Below are 21,080 nucleotides of genomic sequence, written 5' to 3'. Positions count from 1 at the left end.
CTTCTCCCACCAGGGAAGTATTCTAGGAACCCATCAGCATCAGTGTACTTGCTAGCACGGTTGGAAGAGGCTGCGTTGCCGAAGAAACATCCTGAGTTCTGGCAAACATGTGGCCAGTTCTTCTCCCGTGACAATACCCACACTGCACTGAAAGTTCAGCAGTTTTTTGTCCAAAACCACCATGACTCCCATGCCCCACCCTCCCTATTTACCCAAACTCACCCCACGCAAGCTTTATTTTCCCTGGATGAAAAAAAGTCCTCAAAGGGAAACATTGCTGATGTGGAAAAGGTGAAACAAGCAAACAAACACACACAAAAATGGCAGAAGCCCTCAAAGGCATCAAAATTGACGAGTTCAAAAACCGTTTTGAGCCGTGGGAAAAGCATCTCCCTAGGTGTGTTGCATCAAACCGAGAGCTCTTTGAAGGCGTCTGAAGATTAATCATGTCAGAATAAATACACAACTTTTTATAAATAAATTCTGCTTTTTGGGGTCCCCCCTCACAAAATACTGAGTTCTATGACAATGAATTAGGTCATGTGATTATTAGGATGTTGTTTCCTTTGAGGCTCTAGCACCATTTCCTGCAGACCTTCTATGGTTCACAAGTGCTTCCAGGCTCCAAACACCAGAGCCGAAGCTGTCTTGGCGTCCATACTCACCTGGGCCCAAGAGGAGAACTGTGTCCTACCCTTCTGACTTCCTGACCCGGCTCCAATTAATCCCTTTCTCATGAGTAGCCGTGGAAGGAGCCCTATGAAAACAAGTGGTTTGCGGTTTTACTGTGGTACTATTTGTGTTGTTTTTCTCGTATTTCCATTAAGTATTTTAAAATTTGTGGCATGAGGGAATTTTGATATTATCGGTGTGTCAGGAACTTTCTGTGCATTATTTTCTTTAATCCTCATAGCATGCTAGGAGACAGGTCTCATCTCCCCCCATTTTTCCAGAGGAAGAAATTGAGGGTCAGAGAAATCAAGACTTTCACAAGTCTCGGAGTTTGGTCTTTTGATAAAACCCAAAGTGGAATTACGCCCAAGTTCATGCCTTGTCCGCCTTTTCTGGCCAACACCCTCCCTGGTGTGTGGTCAGTGCAGCCCCGCCCCTTAGCCTCTCTGTAGAGTTTTATTTGTCCCTCAAACCGCTGTGTTAATTCTGAGCTAATTAGTCAAAGGTATTCGAGTGGAAGAACATCGGTGCATTGCACTGAGCAATCTGGAGCAACTTTGGTATAGAGACTGCCCGTGGATGAATAAAAGGTGACCATTCTCATGACCTAATTCGCCCACAGGGGAACGAGTCCTGTCACACAACTCTGCCCAAACGGAAGAACTGTGTTACTTGCAAAGATCTTTACCTACTTCTCATTTTAGGCCTCTATAAAGTGGAAAGAAGCCTAAAGAAACAGGAAAGTGCGTAGTATTGGCAGGGAAACCCCAACAGCACCCCTAAGGCTTGTGGAAGGCATGAGATCCAAAACCCCACTTTCGAGTGTTTGTACCTATATGATTCTATGGACAACTTTTAGGTTTTTTCCATTTTTATTTTAGATTCAGGGGGTGCGTGTGCACGTTTGTTACATGGATAGACTGTGCAGCAGTCAGGATTGGGTCTCAGGTGGCCTCTCCCCCGGTAGTAAACATTGTACCCTATAGGTAATTTCTGAACCCTATCCGCCTTCCCTGTCTCCCCCCTTGTTGGTTTCCCCAGTGTCTATTATTTCCATCTCTGTGGCTATTTAGCACCTACATATGAGATAAGTTCTTTAAATGAGAGAGAAGAAGGTTAACAGAAAATGTGAGAGAAGATTTTGGCAAGAAGGTTGACAGAGGTGGACTACGCCCCCTCACCCACCCACAAACCTTAGGTGGTGAGAGGATCACATTTGGGAGATGGAACCTGGGCCCAGCAGCATCCCACCTTCCAGGGGACTCTGCTGGCTCCTGAGGTCTATGGCTGGTCACAGAGGTGAGTGACCATGTGTGATCTCATGTTTCCTGCAGGGAACCCGTAAGCCAAACCCTCCTCAGAAGCCTCTGCCCGCCGATCCTCTGAGCAGGACCACACGGCCACTCCATGCCACAGCCAGGACCCCAGGACAGTGGGAGCCCGGGCTCCACCTGGTACCCCTCAGGTTGGTGACAAGGCTGTCCCGTGCTCTGTCTCTCTCATACTGCTGTGGTGCCACTTAGCCAACCCCAGCTGGGACCTGGGCATGGTGGTCTGGACCGTGCTTCCTGCGCACCCCACAACTGGAGATAATATATAACGGATATAAAAATAACCAGTTCACATGAGCTTATAAGCAATCACCACGTAGCTCTTATCAATGGCCTCTGTCCACCTAAGAGGTCAAGTCACGATAAGGTAGAACTGGACAGTGTACTTTGGAAAGCTGCAACTGTCGAAAGGGGCCTGACCCTGTCTGCAAAAGACACCGAGCAGCAGAAGCGCTCCTGAGTGGGGTGATGGTGTGAAGTCTGGACACCCACCTCCAAAACTCTCACTAGACCTTGACAGCTTCTGCCCAGGCCCTTGGACCCTGAGACATCAGGGTGAGTCGGAGGGCCACAGACGATGACACAAAGGGGAACAGAGACAGTAAGAGAAACCATTAGATAGCAGGACCTTGGTGTCACTGGGGGCTTGTCTACACAACTGACAAAAAGGATGGCCTTTCAAGATTTCTGCTGCTGTAGTCCACTGGAAGGCAGAGACCTGAATCCTAACTTATTAGGGAAGCAAACCCAGTGGCATGCTGGATCCAGCTCACCCAGATTATTGAGAGCTAGCAGATCTCCAGAAATTTTGCAACCTAGGTGTTAAACTTAGCCAATATTAGGAACTATATAGTCTTACAATGATATAAATTATATTGAAAACAAAGGAAATAAACACTCAAAACTCACCCTTTTTTATAACTCTTGCTGTAATTATCTGTGCTTTTGAGACTACACACATCTATTATTTCTGAATGGTGGAAATCCTCCATCACAGTGGCTGCCCGGCATATCTCTTCCATGTCAAGTGATGTCATGGCGGTAGCTTGAAATCAGCCACGATGGGAGTATTTACACAATGGAAACTGGCAAACACTACAAATCGGGCTGTCTTTCCCACTGTGGGTTGCACACAGATGAGTTAAATCCACTGCCAAAGCATTCTTCTGACTCACACACCCACTAGGCGGGAAGCTTGCTTTATGAGCTCAAAGGAACCAAAGGTACTATGCTGATCAGGTCCCGGGGTTCAATAATTCAGTATCTCTGAAGAGGAAGATACAATGTAGGATTTCATTACAGCTCTTGGGAAGAATGTTTGGCCTGTGAAAGAAATAGCTGCCTAACAAATCTCAGAGATAAAGCCGGTCAAAGGGTCAGGACAATGGTCTGATTCCCAACTGCATAAATACAGAAAAATCGCATAGCATCCTAATTATTTCACTGTGGTTTACATGTTGATCTGAAGATTACTTTTCTTGTTCTATCTGAAGAAGAAACACATCATGGACACAATGAGGGGAAAGCCCTCTTTTTAATTACCTCAAGCAATGGCCTGCCTGACCTCTGCCCGTTGCTGCCGTCAGGGCAAGCTGATTTTGGTCTTATCCTGTACATTTCATTTTTGAGGGTCCCATGTGCTCACCTTGGCTCCCTGTTCTCTAGTAGAGTTCTGCTGTGACATAGTGGCCACTGGACATGTCATAGAAATCACACTGGATTTTGAAGACTTAGTAACAGTAATCATTTCTGCTGATGATATGTTAAAATCACAATGCTCTAGATATGAATATATTGGGCTAAATGAAACGTATCCTAAAATTAACTTCCCCCATTTCTTTTTCGTTTTTCCCCGTGGCTACTAGAAAGTTGAAAATTTTCAATATGGCTCACATCTTTCTGGGGGACAGAGCTGTTTCCAGAGTCCCAGGTGATGGGAAGAGAGGGCACCTCTGATGGCAGGCTGTCAAATGTCCCTGGAAATCCTGCAGCCCTGAGCTAGGTTTCTTGTGTGACCTGCAACCCCTGCCAAAAGAGTGGTCTCCAGCCCCCAACATGAGGGGCAGTGGGATCTGACCCAGAAAACCCCTCGGAGTGTAGGAAGGCATGTCCAACCCCAGACTTCTGTAGCTCCAGGAATCGCTCCAAGGCCTCTAACTGCCGTTTTTGTTTTCTCTTCTCTCAACCAATCCGTTCAGATCTGCTCCTAAGTATCCACACCAAGTGCCCAGATCCGCCCACACTGCCTATATCAAGTGAGAAGCCGACACCTTTTTTCACCAGTGAAGACAGAAGTTTGCACTATCTTTCAACTCCAGTTGGAGTTGTTTTTTGTACCAACTTTTAGAACTTTTTTAAAACACCATTATTTTAAGAACTTTGAGCTACTGCCGTCGGTGCTGTGCTGTGCTATGGTGCTCTGTATACTTGCTCAGGTACTTGTAAATTATTAATTTATGTGGAATGCTTACTATAGTGCAGTGCACTGTGGTAGACATTTTACCATCACTGAGTTTTCCATGGCAGGAAGGCTTGTTGTGCTCTTAATATTTTTGCGAACTTGAAATATCCTACTTGGTGGGAATCTAGACAGGATGTTTACTTTCTGATCAAGGCTTTTTTTGGAAAGCAGTTCCCCGACTGCCCGTGGCTATGGCTTTGGTACCAGACACAGCTCAAGAGACCACAGGTAGAACCTCAAGTGATTTTCGGAAATCCCGATCTCGGGTCAAAGCTGAGGGACTTCAGGTCCAGTCAATGCTCAGCTTTCAGGGAAGCCCTGGGCCCCTTCATAGCTGACAGGCAAGCCCCTGGGGGCTGCACCTTGAAGCTCTGGCAGGCAGGGGAAAATATGGTTTCTGGCCAGGAAGCCTTGGAGAGAATCTGGGTTGCAGACAGGAATTGTAAGGTGTGACCACAACAGGATAGGGTCTGGAACACTGGGCAAGCAGAAACTTGACCTTGAGCTGACCAGCCGTGAGCACATTTGGAGAGCAGGCAAAGAACAAATCTGTAGTGTTGCTCAAGGTTTTGCTTTACAGAAACACCAAGCACTTTTTCTGGCTGCCCTTTCCTGAGTGCTGGCATCTGCACATTATTTAGATTGGGAAAGGTGGTGTTTCTACAAGAAATCTGCCCAGGCACTAAAAACCTCCACCTCCCTGAACTGCTTGGAGCTAAGCAAATTACCACATTGTCCTCTCAACTGTAATGCAATGATCCTGTATTTAGACAGATAGACGAGGCTTTCCATGGGACCATAACTATTTTCAGATGTGAACCAGTGCCCAGATCTAGTCAGTCTCTGTAGATAAAAATCTCCTTTCACTGCTAGGTTCGACTTATTGAAAATTAGGTAGACTCCTTATGCTTGCATAAACTACAACCAAATGGAATGTGACGTTCATTGGGATAGCCTATGTCTGCTATCCTTGTTAGTATAATTGGACAAAGAACCAGAAGTTACAGCTAAGTTCTTTTGGGGGCATCCTATTTTCCCAGCTCGGCCGCGGGAGCCTTTAAAAGATGTTTTTAGCATACAGTCTGAATCTATTTTTTAAACACTTGCAGCCTACCTGTGGAGCAGCACAGAATCAATTTCCTATCCTAAGTATTTATGAAATGCTGGCTTCACCTCTCTACTCTTCAAACTTCTGACTGGGGAACCATTTTCGTAGGAAAGTCTTTAAGAGACCTATGGCTAATGGTATGAAAAGTACAATAATACTCAGATAAGGTAAAAGTTCATCATGCCTCCTCTCACTGGCTTCTGGTGGGGTCACATACGACCCCATAGTTTTCGGACTAGATGACAGCTGACGATACTTCCATAATTCACTCTGAATGTTTTATGATAAAGGCTTCTTTCGGGGTCGTTTTAATGGTTTTCCTGTGCCTTGAAGCAGAAAGAAAAATATGTACCAAGAATCTTGGTTTGCTTTCCAGAAAACAAAACTGCATTTAACTGTTCCCATGTTCCCCACTGTATCTAGGCAACATAGTGTTCATGACCATGGATAAACTAAATAAATACGTGTCACAAACACACACAAAAGGGAACCCAACTCTAATACATTCCAACTCTTATATCATGCATCTGTTTATTATACAATTATTAGTTTCTTAAAAATGTAAAACCATGCTAGAAAATATTACTGCTGATGTGAAACACACAGAATTACTGTAACTGAGGTTATATTCGGTTATCACATTAATGCCAAAACACATACTCTTGAAAAGGTTTACAGAATTTTATGGTGCATTATGTGGGCATTGTCTTTATAGATGCCCAAATCCCTAGATCTGGCATTTTAGCCCCTCCTCCTACTGTAAGAGGATATGTACTGACTTTCTGTGGTTGTTCTTAGCTATAATCCCTGTGCTTTATTTCAGAGCATCAGGAAGAGTCTGACATTAAAGGTTAAAACTGTGATCTTACACCATGTCATCACTGGCCACTTAGGGGCTGTGGCTGATGACACATGCCTATCTCTACAGAACTAATTTGCTTTGTTGGAGCCATGCAATTTGTTTCTGAATACGAGCACATTTAATACTGATATTTCCTTCCAATACACAGATAATATTAAAGGAATAAATAACACTTCCAAGATGCAGTGTTTATCAAATGAAGCATATTTAGCAATAACTTCCATTTTAATATAACTTAGCAAAGGAACCAAAAGTCAGGGTGGTTTTTTATCGGGGGGAGGTGGGATAGAGGGTACGCCTCTCCCTTTTGATATTCTTACAAACGATGAAAACAAAAATCAATTCTTATATTTCAGTGGCAATCCGACTACTCTTTAATGTTTTTTAAAAACTTTATAGGCATGAAGCGAGTTGGTTTGCGTTTTATAAGGCCATCCCTGGGAAAGTCGATGTGAGTAGACACAAAGTAAGCCTGAAGGCTACTTTTCTTCCTACGTCTTTTAATAGTTGTAGGCTATGTGACCCCACTTTATGGGTTCCAGGCAATTCCATTTAGAAGTCTATCTCCTGAAATTTTTTAACAGTTTGTTTTCATGACGAGTGTAATCAGATGTGTAGCAACCAAGACAAACAATGCATAACATTTTCCATTGTCGATCTGTGCATACAGGGGTTACACTCCCCAGTGTGAATTTTGCCAGCTTACATATGGGGGATGACATCACAGAAACCACAAAAGCAACAAATTAAGCTGTATGAGATTAAATGCTCCTGACTAGTCTCAGAGGGGACATTTTTATGCCTTAACTTTATGAGGAATTCTCAGGCTGAAACTATAGGCCATTGTTCCTTGGCAAATCAATACAACATATCCATGCATCCCCTTAAAAAATGAAAACCTGCTAACACTCTGAGCTGTGTCGGAATATTCCTAGGAGCCCGTGATTTCCCGTGGTGCTAATAAGAGCCCAGTGCTGGGCTGACTAGAATGCCTGTGCACCCCTCCTGCCACCTCCCCACGATGTTTACCAAGCGCTCTGAGCCATGAGACCCCAACAACTGAAAGGGCACGATAGGATGCCTGGGCAGCTCGGCCGGATCTTTCAAATGCAGGTTATCTCCTTTTGAAACTTTGTTACGTGGGGTTCCCCTAGGCATTCTGGGAGCAGAGAGCGCAGGGCAGATTTGGTCTGGAGAGGCTTCCTCACTGCTCTCAAAATGACCCCAGCCAGTTACAAGTGGCCCAGATTACACCAGCCCCCCGAGAAGTCTCCCAACATCAATGCTGATCCAGAGGTGGGAGTCTCAGGCTGGGAGATTCACACAGTATGACTGGCTGGCAGGGGAGACATGGCAGACACCACCTTTTCTCCCCACCACACTAGAAGCCAGCCCCAGGCTGCCACAGTTAGTTCTCCTGAGTCATCAGCAGGTTCATCAACACATCTGGACACAGGAAGCCAAAGGCTAGTACCTCTGTTGACCTTTCCCTAACACCCAGACACAGATCCCTTTTCCAGGCAAACCCAGCGCTGATATTTCTCCAATCTCCAATAGTCAAACGTCTACTTCCAAAGCCCAGCTATCTTCAGGATTGCAGCCCAGAGCAACCCTGCCAGCCTTGAGTCCAGAAGAGTACCTCTCACAGGCATATCAACCTACAGTGACCTCCTATTAGAAGGGGGAATTAGCGATAGGAAGATCAACTTACCTATTATAAAATTCTCCACTCAATGTAAAGTACCTGTTGACATCTACTGTTTTAAACATCTACTGTTTGGAAACTCTGATAGTGAAACATAACACTCTAAGAAAAGTCTGAGAAATGCTGAGAACAGTTTCTGTGCAGTGAGGATGTTCCCAGAAGCCACTTATCTACACGTAAATATGTCTTTTGTAGAGAAAAATCCCCCTTGACTTTTTGGAACAGTAAAGGCAGCTTCCAGCCTAGCCATTACAGTTTCATATTAGAAAACCCAGGAAAATAATAACTGTATAAAATTGTTCAAATGTTCACTAATGGACAGTGATAGCCAGAAGCTTTAACACACAAAGTGATATGGCTCTTCCAGGAGGTTGAATGCTCTGTAACCCGCCCATGGTTTTCCGCAAAAGCATATTCTGTGTTCCCCTGTGATTCTCCTATAAAGAAAGTCTTTTGTCCTCAACTTAGCACATTTTAAATCCAGACAAAAGAATAAATATGATGCTATGATTTCACTTTTACAAAAATGGTTGAATGACGTTTCATGTTCATGGCCTATTAGCGGGTGCCTTAGGAGGGTAGTGGTAGGAAAAAACAAATTCAACAAGAATCCTTCACGAGACCAAGGTAGAACAAGTGGTGGCAGAGCAGACGGTTCGCCTGTTCCTTCTATCAGATCCAATTGGGAGGTTGTAGGGAAGACCCACGGCTTGACTGGGTGGCACCTGTTCATCTAACTCTTCAAACTCGGCTACAGGCTATTTAGCACAGTACAGATTAAAGTTACAGCTACATAAACCAGCACAGTCATTTTATAGTGCTTCATCCATTTATAATGCTTTGGTTTGCTAATTTTTCACATACCTTTTTATGTTACAGTCTTTTGCTTCTGTACACATTTCTCATACTGGGGTTCTACCGGTAACCACAACCTGCTATTTCAGTAGAAAACGTTATTGTTAAGAATATCGAACCCAATAAATGGTAAACAGGTCAATATAAAGAGGTGTCTCATTTGTTCCTGAGAATCTTACAAACATGGGGAAAGCCCTAATGTAGGCAAATATATCTGTATCCTCATTCATTTATAGAAGCATAAGAAAATGTTGGAACAATACGTAAGAAACTAAGAAGAATGGTTGGAGATGGGTACTGGGAGGCGTCAGTGCTGTCAGTCCTCATAAACTGGTCAGACAACGGCACAAGGAGGGAAGATACACACACACACCAAGGGCTGGCAGGCTTATTCTTTCTTTCTTTCTTTTTTAAACAATGTGAATGTGTAACATGTAAAAATAAATAATTTTTAAAAACTCACCTTATTTACATATGGAATTCAAAAAGAAAGCAGTGGTAGAGACATATCAGACTTATCTGGTATGAAAACCATGGCCGGGCTCGGTGGCTCAGCCTGTAATCCCACGCTTTGGGAGGCTGAGGTGAGTGAATTGCCTGAGCCTGTGGGTTCGAGACCCGCCCGGGCAACTTGGCCAGACCTCATCTCTACAATAAATCAAAAAAATTAGCCAGGCGTGGTAGCAGGTGCCTGTAGTTCCAGCTACTTGGAAGGCGGAGGCGGAAGGATCGCCGAGTGCGGCCACTGCACGCTAGTTTGGGTGACTGAGTGAGACTCCAACTCAAAACAAAAAAGAAAACCTAAGTGTAATGGATACCTATTACACTTCTAAGTCTAATAAATACCACCAACTTCATAAAGTCTAAGAAAATACCACCAACTTCATAAAGAGCTACAAAAAATACAAATATATATATACGCACACACACAAAATGGTAGCAAGAATAAAGGAGTCTATTCTTACCACTCTCCACCCATGACAAAGCAAATAGGCAACAATAAGTGCATAAAAGACTTTAAGAATAATCTTTATATATATTAGGATACTCCCAAACATACGGAATATATATCTTCTTTCCCAGTACCTCGGAGAAAGAAAAAAAAAAAAAGATAAATTCTCAAAAAATAATTCCAGGATCTAGAAATGTAGTGATCTTTTAGTCAAAGATGAATCGCAGATTGTCCAGAAAATAGAAAATCAAAACAGTTGTTACAGTACACTCCGTGGCAGTGTTTTTCAAACTCCTTGAATGGAAAGAACTTGCTTGTGATGCTTGTTAAAATTCATTGCTCATGTCCTTTTCCTGGAGATTCCAATCTAGAGAGTCTGAGATGGGACCAAGAAATTTGTATTTGACATGTACTGACAGTTTGATTTTTAATCAAGAATTTTTAGAAAATGTCCTATGTTAAAACAACTAAAGCAGTGCTAGGGGACAATTCATAGCCCTAAATACATATATTAATTTTTAAAAGACGAAAATGAGTTAACATCAACCATATCAAAGCTATAAAGGAACAACAAAATAAACCTGGGGCGGGGGAAAGGGCAGAAATGAATTTATAGAAACAAAAAGCTTAAGTTAACTAATTAGAAAAAATAGAACTAATACAACCATGAATTGCTCTTTGGGAAAATTAAAACAGCGTGTAAACCACCTCCTAATCTCATCAAACACAAAGAAGAGAAAGAATAAATATACATATCACATGAGCATAGAGAACCCAGCAGTGTACCATAACCCAGGGAGATTATCTCAGGAATATAAAGATGATTCGTTATCAGGTAAAAAGGGTGGACAAGATTGCCATGCTTGATGTCAACGAGGAGAGTGCGCTCCTTCCACAGAAAGGGCTAGAGAATACATTCTACAACAGACCCCAAAACGAACTCAGGTGAATGTCAACATTGATCACACACAAAAAAGGAGCGACATAGGAAAGTTATAAATATGCCCTGATTTTTACAGAGATGTAAAAAAATCTAGTCTAGCAAATATAAAGGAATATGCATTTGTACAAAAGGGACAGGACTCTAAATGACCCACAGATCCAATTCATAAGGTGATTATTCTATAAACTATACGGAATAAAGCTGGTGATGGCCAGTGTCAATAAAATTGATTATGTGCTTTTTCTCTATGCTCTGCCCCCAAAACTTTGGAGCTTTAATTACCTTGTATTAGTCTTTCCCTACGGAGAAAATTCTACTCCTGTGCAGACCTTTGTAGCTGGTTTTCTCATGGGTCCAAGTTAACCAGCTTCTCTCTGGAGATGCAAAATTTATGTGGTCCACGAGCTAACTGGGCTGATTTTTGAAAGTGTTTGCTGAGTTAAAATTCTACCACATTTGTGTCTTTAAGCTCCCAACCAGCAGACATGGTTGTGGTTAATTCCTGCTTGTCTAGGAACTGCATGATCAGCATCAAGCTTTTCTGCTCTGAAGACTAAACTTAATATACTACTCTTTGGCGAAGTCGCCAGCTCGCCAGGAGCCTGGGTCTTTCATTGTCAGGGCATGAGCATATGCAAACGCATTCGCAGACAGGTCTGTTCTAAGAAGACTGACCCTCAACCAGACACCTCTAGTAGAACAGAATCGGAATCTTGAAATATGTATTTTGAGCTTTGATGTGAGGCCAACAGCTGAGGAGAAAACTCCTGGGCTTTTCGGAGGAGCACCACTCCAGGAGGGAGCAGCAGTCTGACAACGCAGACCTGGAAGGCCTTACGTTGGGAGGGGAAGATATAATTGAAAACACATGAGGGAAAGAATTCCAACACAGGCCTCGAGTGGCTTGGAGGACAGCTTGGGGGGCAGAAGCAGGGAGTGGGAGACCCATGTATGTTTGTGTAGCTCCACTGCATAAATATTTTGTTTCATGTCTAATTCCAAAAGGCACAAGTGCAAGAAAACATCCCCGTTCTGCAGACATCCAATGATGACACCACACATGCACGTGATTAGGTAAAAAGATGTATTTCAAAGTGGGAACAGTTGTGTGTTACAAAAAGTCACTGTGAGTCTTCAACTACATAAATAAATGTACAGCCCTCCAAGATGCAGAGTTTCACTTCTCTGGTTCAACAGTCCTGTTTCACTTTGTTTTGTGTGGATTTTATAAATAAGTGGTGCTCTGATCAGCAGGCAGAAGACTTCTTCGGCATTTGCTTCGTTTTCCTTCCTTCTAATAAGGAGACTACATTCTAGATAAACAAAACAAACAGGTGAATGTAATATCATGTTTTGGTTGTTTAGTCAATTCTAAAAGTACTACAAAATTCGCCTTGGTAGGCAGAAAGAATATGCCAACCTGTCTGTCAAAAACTCTGGCCATTTCTAGGACACCTTTGCCAAACTGGAAGAGAAAACAACAAAAAGTATGTTATATGTTATATGTATGTTATGTGTGTGTGTGTGTGTGTGTGTACGAACATGCATGCTGGCGTTCATTCTTCCCCTCTAAGGAAAACCTTTAGATAAAGATTGAGTCATTTACCTCATTTTTTATACTCGCATCTGCCCCTTTGTCAAGAAGTAACTGAACTAACTCCTCATGGTTATTTAACACAGCCACCTGGAAAACAAACAACAGGGCAGTGTGTGTGAGCCCTTCCCTCCTAGAACATGCACAGGCAATAGAGGTGTGAACCCAGCATGCTCAGGGTCCCATCACACGCCCTTCTCCCTCTTCTCCCAGCGCAGCTCCTCACGAGTGCCGAGCTGCCAGGGCCACTGAGGCCCCCACGGCCTGCAGGCGCAGTGCTAGCTCTGCAGTGGTGACAACTGCAAGGAAAATGTCCACACCAAGATGGCAGGAGAAATGCTGGGCCCAAGCAGTACAGAGAGTGTGTTCTTTGTTTCACCAGGTGTTTTGATTCCACAGTGGCCCTGGGACAGGGACTGGTCGTCCTTAAAGAAATACTGGAGTTGTAAAAAGACAACCAAAATATTACAGAGACATTCTCAGGCCCTTATTAACGGTCCGACACGGAACACATACACAATCAAATCCGGGCTCGTCTGGGGCTGAACTCACAAGAACTGTCTAGTTATAGAAAAAGCTCTGACCTCAGTCCCACACTACACCTGGCTATTCTGGAGAGAAGGGCGTACCATGAGAGGGGTCTTTCCATCTTTGTCCTTCACGTTCACGTCGGCCCCAGCCTCAATGAGAAGACAGGCTACCCTCTGGTTTCCCGACACTGCAGACACTCTCATGAGCGGGGTCCATCCTGAACCAGCGTCCACAACATCTACCTGTGTGCCAGGGAAAAAGCTGCATTTAGCCCTGTTTCCATCCCTTACAATGACTACTCAGACTTATAAAAGGAATATTGACTCGCCCCAGTGCCCCTGACTTAGATAGGAGTCTTTCTAGACTTAGTAAGAGTTCATTGCACTGTGCTAGTTTAATTCCCATTTATTTGATGCAAGGACATGTTAGAATCACATTTGCGGGTGCTTAAAGGGTCCCCTGGGACTCCTCACTGACATCTCCATCTACACTCTTTAAAATGAAAAGAAGATGGGCTAGAAAAATTAACTGAACGGAACCACCTTACTCTTAGCCCTGTGTCAACTCCCTTATTTTCTCTTGCCTAATTTTCCCCACTGTTTTTTTTTAATAGTATTCATTTCGCTTACTTTTATGTATCTTTGTAAGCAACTTTAAGTCTTTTCTGGAACAAGACATAAGAATATATACACACCCTTATACTTAGCAATACTTATCAACTTCGGGCAGGTAGACTAAAATACAGAGCAACCAGATCTGTTACACAAACTCAAATCTGAAAAGTTAGTCAGCCTAATGGCTTCTCCAAAACATAGTATGCCCAGGAATCAGATGGCCATTTCCTAATAATCTATTGTACGTTGAAATCTCTCAATTTAATGTTTCAAGAGAAATACTTTAGAATAAGAAAATGTAAATATCGCCTCTTCCAATTCCAATGAAGACCTCACCAATCAATGAAGAGTGGTCCTGAAGATATGCACATGCATGTGCGCTCACAGATGCACAGACAAATTCTGTTACAGGAGAATTCCTTAAATGATCCCTAGCTTGAGTAAAACATCAGAATGGAATGAGAAACAAGGAACTGCCAGGAGATCCCGGGGACACGTGAGGTTATTTATATGTTTGAAATTATCCAACACAACCTGGTTAGGATTTGCAGGTCTTCCTCAGGCAAATACTCTAAGAGCAGCAAGCGCCATTATATTTAAAGAATAAAGTAAGCACTGCATATTCCATGATGCTTTATACACATTTTTGCTTTTGATCCTGAGGGTTAAAGCAGGATTTGGTATTTTTATTTCTGGTTTACAAGTGATCAAACTAAATCTCAGAGAAGTGCTTCTGAGGTCACATGGCTCTTTAATGTAGAAATGTTTCTCCATCCAAGTAAATACATCCCTCTTAATATAAAATTATTACACTTGGGAAAGAAATGGCGATGTACTGCTTGGCTCCCAAATCCCTCCCCAGGAGCATAGGTGAGCTATTTGCCGAGAACACGGACTCATGTTGACATCTCTATCCGCCACTAGGCCAGCCATTAGGCCAGAAATCCTTGGCAGACATATCCACGCTCTCTGTTCTGTCCTCTGCACAATGGCTCCAGTGCTCCAGAGAAAGATGGAGTTTATCCCAAACAAGTGTTCATATCTCTGAAACCCAGAGAGCCTGTGTTTCAAAAATTCCAATATTTAAAGGTTGACAGCAGAGACCTGCCCACTTCTGGTTCCTTTCCTTCTTTGAGCAAGGATCAACCTTCATTTTGCAACTACAGACTTTTGCTAGGAGCAAAGCCTGAGATGAGTTCATTACAGCCGAGCAAGGAGCACGTGGCTGCTGCCATCCCACATGGCACCTGGGGCCTGGCTTACCACTGAGACAAGCAGGACTAGCCTTCTGACCTCTGTGCCTCTCTCTAAAACATAAGGAAAACAAGAATTGTCGTAAGAAATGCTTAGCAACTGAGATTTTTCCTATAAGGGGACACTTTTCTCAATTCTCCAAAAGCAGCACCAGGAACCAGTGCAAGTCTACAACTTCAGCCTTGGTTTCCCTCAACCATACTTCAGAGACGAACCCGAACAAATCCACCGACATCTTCTGGGAGATGGGACTTTCCTCAGTTTGGGTTGATATTCCAGGTCACCGATTTAATTTCTCAGTGCTCTGTACCATCTGGCAGCCACTGTTAGCACAGCACTTTGTCCATCATTCTTTATTTCCATGCCTTGAAATTTTTAGCTAATTTCTTTGAAGTTTTGAACTAAACTTTTCAAAGTCATCAGCAATTCCCATCATTAATCTAATTCTAATCACCCATCTTCAATTATCTACAGAAGTCCAAACAACTCGACTTCTATTTGCTAAATCAAATTTGCACTTTCTGATAACATGAAGTCAAAAGCAGATCAACATGCCTGCTTCCGGGTAAACACGCTAAGAGCTGAAATGCTCTATTCTTGATACAGTCAGTTTGCGATTTGGAAATTTTTTTTTAATGACTCATCTCTAAAACAAACCAAGAATAAAAACCATCTCATGCTAAAAGTGGCAAGAAGCACGATGGCCATGAAAGCTCTTAACACCTTTGTATCTCTAGCACTTGAGACAATATCGGGTCCGTGGTAGATGCTCGGTAAAGCTTTGGTGACAGACTGAACGAAGGGAGAAGTGAGCAGACGGACAAAGGGTCGAACAACGCAGAAGTGTCAAGCCCCACTCTGAATCAGCTCCACGGCTTTTTCCCACACTAGACAGACCTCCATGACCATCTGACACCGCACGACCAGTTCTGCAGTGATCTCCTTCTCCAAGGCGTCAGGGGCTTTCTTGTTGGCGAGTCTGAGGACGTTCTCCAGCTTGTCTAGGTGTGCCTCCTCAAAGGCCTCACTTCTCCCTGTGGAACAGCCTTCCGGGTCCTAACCCTAGTGAGAGGTGGTTACCGAGGCAGTCCCATACCTCACAGCCATCGTTTATCATCCACTCAATCACATTGCAGTGGCCTCCGTCTGCAGCCCAGTGCAGAGCCGTACAGCCTCCCAGGTCTCTAGCCTCCCAAGAAGCACCGTGTTTTCGGAGATATTTCACCACATCTAGGTGTCCCGCATAGCATGCAAGCATTAGACTGCAACATATGGAAGAAGAAGGATTTGGCTATCAGTGCAAAACTCAGGCCCACAATTTACCATACCCGGCTTACACCAAGAAATCCCAATTCGAGTGGAAAAGCCACATAAATTGTTCATATAAAACGTACGTGTGTCCATCACCTGAGAAACAAAATGTGGTATATTCATACAACGGAATAGTATTCAGCCATAAACAGGAATTGAAGTACTACGACATGGATGCGCCTTAAAACTTACTCTAAATAAAAGATGCCAGACATAAAAGGCCACGTGGTATCTGATTCCATTTGCATGAAATGTTCAGAATAGACAAAACTGCAAGACAGAACTAGTAGGTTAGCGGTTGCCTGGGGCTAAAGGGAAGGAGACATGGGCATTGGGCTTCCTTCTAGGGTGAGGAAAATGTTCTGGAATTAGATAGTAGTGGTAGCTACCCAACTTTGTGAGTATATTTTAAACTCTATCTTAAGGGATACATTTTATGGTATATAAATTATATCTCAATTAAAAATTGTATAGTGGTCGTATGGCTCAGCCAGTAATCCCAGCACTTTGGAAGGCCGTAGCGAGTGAATTGCCTGAGCCCGCAGGTTCGAGACCAGCCTGGCAACTTGGTGAGACCTCGCCTCTACAATAACTAAAAAAAAACAAAACTGAATAGTGATTGCAATTGAGTGTAAAATCATGGATTCTAAAACATCCATGATTCCATGATGATATTTTAAAAAGAGAAAGGGGAAAGAAACTTATCTGATACTATTAGAGATAACTATTAAATAAATTCCCTACTCTAAAAATTGGTATGTAAGGGAAAAAAACTAAACATTTGCTTTGCCTTTTTTAGGCTAAGATGTATTTCATCCCCAGTTGTTGAGAGGAAACCCTTTTTTTACAGAAGACAACTACTAAATATAGAAGGAATCATGGAATTAGAGAACCCCTTATTTGCAACTCCTAGTTAAATAATTGATTCGGTCAAGGATTGGTGGATGCTGACATTATTGGATAAAAGTTAATGGGGAATGAGATAGTCACATAGTATTGAATTCTTACCTCATAGATTATTTGCATATTGCAGTGGAAAAACCATATCTTCACAAAGGAGAACATCACCCTAACAAATAATCAAACCTAGACTCACCAACTACAGGAAAATCAGCATCACAGGACTCCTGATGGATGTAAAAATCACAGCACCAGGTCTGAAGTGCTGTTGCTGAAAATGTTAACCTGGGTCTAATTAAGTCTTTAAACCTAGCTTTAACCTCATCGGAAATAAATAGGTAGATGAACAAGTTAAATTAAATACGCACCTCCCCTCCAGCTATGCGTGATTAGGCAAATCCAGAACATAGAGAAATCCACAAGATAATTGATCTGGTCTCCTCCAAGAGTCATTGCTATGAGAACAAAAGAATTTAAGAGAGAGAGAGAACCAGTCTGGAATAAGAGATTCTAAAGAGATATTACAATCGAATGCAATGTGTGAGCCTTAAATGAATCACGGTCTCACACTTCACCCTCTAAATCAAGTTGTGGAAGACCTTTGGGAGCAGTGGGAAAACCTGCATGAGTGGTTGTGTATAAATGATATTAGAGAATACCTACTACTACTTTGAAATGGCGCAGCAAAAAAAAAAAAAGGCAAATAAAAATATAGATAGAGGCTGGGAGTGGTGGCTCACACCTATAATCCCAGCACTTTGGGAGGCTGAGGTGAGAGGATTGCCTAGGTAATCCTCGGGTTCAAGACCAGCCTAGGCAACTTGGCAAGAGAGACTTCATCTCGACAATAAATTTTTTTTAAAAACGTAGCCGGGCATGGTGGCACGTGCCTGCAGTTCCAGCTACTTGGAAGTCTGAGATGGAAGGATCACCTGAGCCCAGCAGGTTGAGACTGTGGCAATCATGAGTGTGCAACTGCACTCCAACCTGGGCAACAGAGTGAGACTCCAACTCAAATAAATAAATAAATAGAAAATACAGTAAACATAATTTTTGTCTGGGCACGGTGCCTCACGCCTATAATCCCAGCACTTTGGGAGGCTGAGGCGAGAGGATTGCCTGAGCTCATGAGTTCAAAACCAGCCTGGGCAACTTGGCGAGACCTCACCTCTACGATAAATCAAAAAATTAGCTGGGCGTGGTGGTGCATACCTGTAGTTCCAGCTACTTGGAAGACTGAAGTGGAAGGATCACCTGAGCCCTACAGGCCAAGGCTGTGGTAGCCATGAGCATACCATTGCACTCCAGCCTGGGCAACAGAGTGAGACTCCAACTCAAAAAATTATATGTATAGAGAAGCAAATATGGCCAAAGGTGTACAACGCCAGGCCTAGGTGAGGATACAGATGTTTGTTATGCTATTCCTTCATTTTCCCAAATGTTTGGAATTTTTCAAGATCAAGAGTTGAAAAATAAAATGAAAGGTCTTCCCAAGAGGAAAACTGTGCAAAGCCTCTCTCTGGGTAATATCTAGAATATCCAGCACGGAGGCAAAGCCCAGCTGAGTTGTGTTTCTCAAAGACCTGCCAGAAGAGCAAGCAGGGGGCTTCACCTGCCCAGTTTTGGGGTGCTCAGACTTCTTCCCAAGCACTCTAGGGTATTTAGAATGGCCTTTGCTAGGGGCAGAAAATTTCACTTTTAATATTAGATTCAAATAGAACTCTAATCTGGATGATTTTTAAATAATGCTTCTTTTCTGTTTATAAAACAAGGCATGCTCCCGAGGAGTCTCTCCTCACGTCAAGGAGAACACACTGCTAAGATGCTATTGAACTTGTTCGGGGAGATGAGGAAAATTATCTAATAACCAAATCCAGGAGCTCTGCACTGCCAGCAATGAGCTGATTGGGGCCGGGGTCTCTTTCTTCCCAGAGTCAGGTGCAACCCGTGAACTTAACTTCCCATGGGCAGAAAGCCATCAAGGTCCTCCCAAGTGCTAAGCAGCTGGCGTCAGCCACCACACTCCAAACAACTGTCCGCTGAACTTAAATTGCTCGGCACCCAAGGGGTCCATTATCCTCCCTGACAAGGCCAGTCAGGTTCACCCCACAGAGAGGGAGAGCAACCAGGCACACAGGGCTCCCACAAGCACGGCCCATCTCGAATGGAAGTCCTGCCTCTTACTTACCTACTGCTCCTGAGTCCCTGCTCCAAGTCAGATTCCTGGACACTTGGAACAAAAATCCCCAGTCCCCGCTTTCTTGCTCTGTGTCTATGATTTTCTCTCCTCCCTCCCTTTTTGACATATTCTTTTCTTGTCTTAATATTATTGCATATACTTCCCTGTTTACTTAAATCCTGAAGACAGTATTTACACACTAAATATTTCATCATGCAGATAGATCATAACTTAAATCAGTCCACTAATGTTGGACATTTAAGTTGTTTCAAATTTTTCACAATTTTAAATAAGGCTACAGTAAACAACCTTAATTTGGAAAGGCTTCACTGTATTTCTGATTGTTTCCTAAAAATTGAATCACTGTGTCAATGCGTATGGCTTACTTTTGATGCACCTTTCCAAAATGCTTTTCAGAAAGGTCGCATCAATTTACTTTTTATCAACTATATCTGATATGTCACTGTACCTTTACCAACATTTGTTTTTTAATCACCAATCTGATAGGTGGAAAATGTTTTCATTACTAGCAAGGCTAAATATTTTTTATGTTAATTGCTTGTATTGACTCTGCTATAAATTGTCTACGTGTGTAAACTGCTTTTTCCTACTACATGGGGAGGGTTTTTTGGAGCATGTGGATATGTGTGTCTTGCACATATTAAAGATGCCAGTCATTTGTCATTTGCAAATATTTTTCCGTATTGTCCTAAACATGGTAATTAAGTTTTTTTTGGTTTTGGGGGGTTTTTTGAGTCAGAGTCTCATTCCATCGCCCAGGCTGGCATGCAGTGGCACGCTCACGGCCACCCCAGCATCGATCTGCTGGGCTCCGGCGATCCTTCCACCTCAGCCTTCCAAGTAGCCAGAACTACAGGTGCGCGCTACCACGCCCGGCTGATTTTTGATTTATTGTAGAGACGAGGTCTCGCCAAATTGCCCAGGTCAGTCTCAAACCCGCGGGCTCAGGCAAACCACTTGCCTCGGCCTCCCAAAGTGCTTGGATTACAGGTTGAGCCACTGAGCCCAGCCTAAGTTTTTTAAGATCTATGTATAATGTACTCTTTTTTGGCTCTTACGCATATTTTATTTTTTAAAAATTGATCTACATTCTATTAGTTCAATAGTATAAATTTTTCACTTGGATAAATTTAAGCTGTTTGGGTATATTATGAAATATTTATGGCACAGAAATGTGCATACACAATAATTAATGAACACCTGTATAATGAATACCAAAACTAAGAAATAAAACATTGCCAATATTATTTCAACTCCCTTTGGACTTTTCCCAAACAATACCTCCTTCTCTGGCCAACTTTTCAAAAGAATGATTTTTCTTAATTTTGTATTAAATATCATCATTGTATTTGTATGGTTTTATTATATGTGAATGTGTTCATAAATAATAAATAATATTTTGTATGTTTCTAAATTCTATCTGTTTTTCTGGATTTGATTTTTCCAGTGATACTATGCTTCAGCAGTCACCCATGTTGACTCCAAGAGCTTTAATTCATTCAATTTCTCTATATTTAATATCATATTACATACGTCTAGTACATTCTCCATATTAAGGATATTTTATTTCAAGTGTTTTTGTTGTTGTTGCTGTTGAAAAAATTTATTTAATTCTATGTCCAAGTTAATAACTTTCAATATACAATATCTATTTCAATTTTCTTAATGTATAATGTACTCAATATTTTAATGATTTCTTTCAGTGCTTTTATGCCTTTCACCATATAAGAGCAGAGAAGTACACGCCTATGTTTTCTAGTCATTTTTCATGTTTTTGCTTTTTACAT

At 42.5% G+C, this 21,080-nt stretch overlaps 2 protein-coding genes across 2 annotated transcripts in view; one reads left to right on the top strand and one right to left on the bottom strand.

Moving 5' to 3' along the window:
* ADAM12 (ADAM metallopeptidase domain 12) overlaps positions 1-4,395 on the top strand; it is a 332,164-nt gene extending 327,769 nt beyond the window's left edge. Inside the window, exons 23-24 of the mRNA XM_021712307.1 lie at positions 2,007-2,137; positions 4,202-4,395. Coding sequence (XP_021567982.1) covers positions 2,007-2,137; positions 4,202-4,262 — 192 coding nt within the window. The 3' untranslated portion in view covers positions 4,263-4,395. The remainder of the gene's footprint in view (positions 1-2,006; positions 2,138-4,201) is intronic.
* Positions 4,396-11,959: 7,564 nt separating this feature from the next.
* FANK1 (fibronectin type III and ankyrin repeat domains 1) overlaps positions 11,960-21,080 on the bottom strand; it is a 30,661-nt gene continuing 21,540 nt past the window's right edge. The window contains exons 7-11 of the mRNA XM_021712308.1: positions 15,979-16,144; positions 13,113-13,256; positions 12,496-12,573; positions 12,310-12,354; positions 11,960-12,202 (exon numbers count right to left, since the gene is read on the bottom strand). Of these exons, the coding sequence (XP_021567983.1) occupies positions 12,137-12,202; positions 12,310-12,354; positions 12,496-12,573; positions 13,113-13,256; positions 15,979-16,144 (499 nt within the window). The 3' untranslated portion in view covers positions 11,960-12,136. The remainder of the gene's footprint in view (positions 12,203-12,309; positions 12,355-12,495; positions 12,574-13,112; positions 13,257-15,978; positions 16,145-21,080) is intronic.

Source organism: Carlito syrichta, unplaced genomic scaffold (assembly GCF_000164805.1).
Source record: "Carlito syrichta isolate Samal-C Ts95f unplaced genomic scaffold, Tarsius_syrichta-2.0.1 Scaffold303179, whole genome shotgun sequence".
Lineage (NCBI taxonomy): Eukaryota > Metazoa > Chordata > Mammalia > Primates > Tarsiidae > Carlito > Carlito syrichta.
Note: the sequence above shows the minus strand (reverse complement) of the source record. Positions and strands in the feature narration are given on the sequence as shown.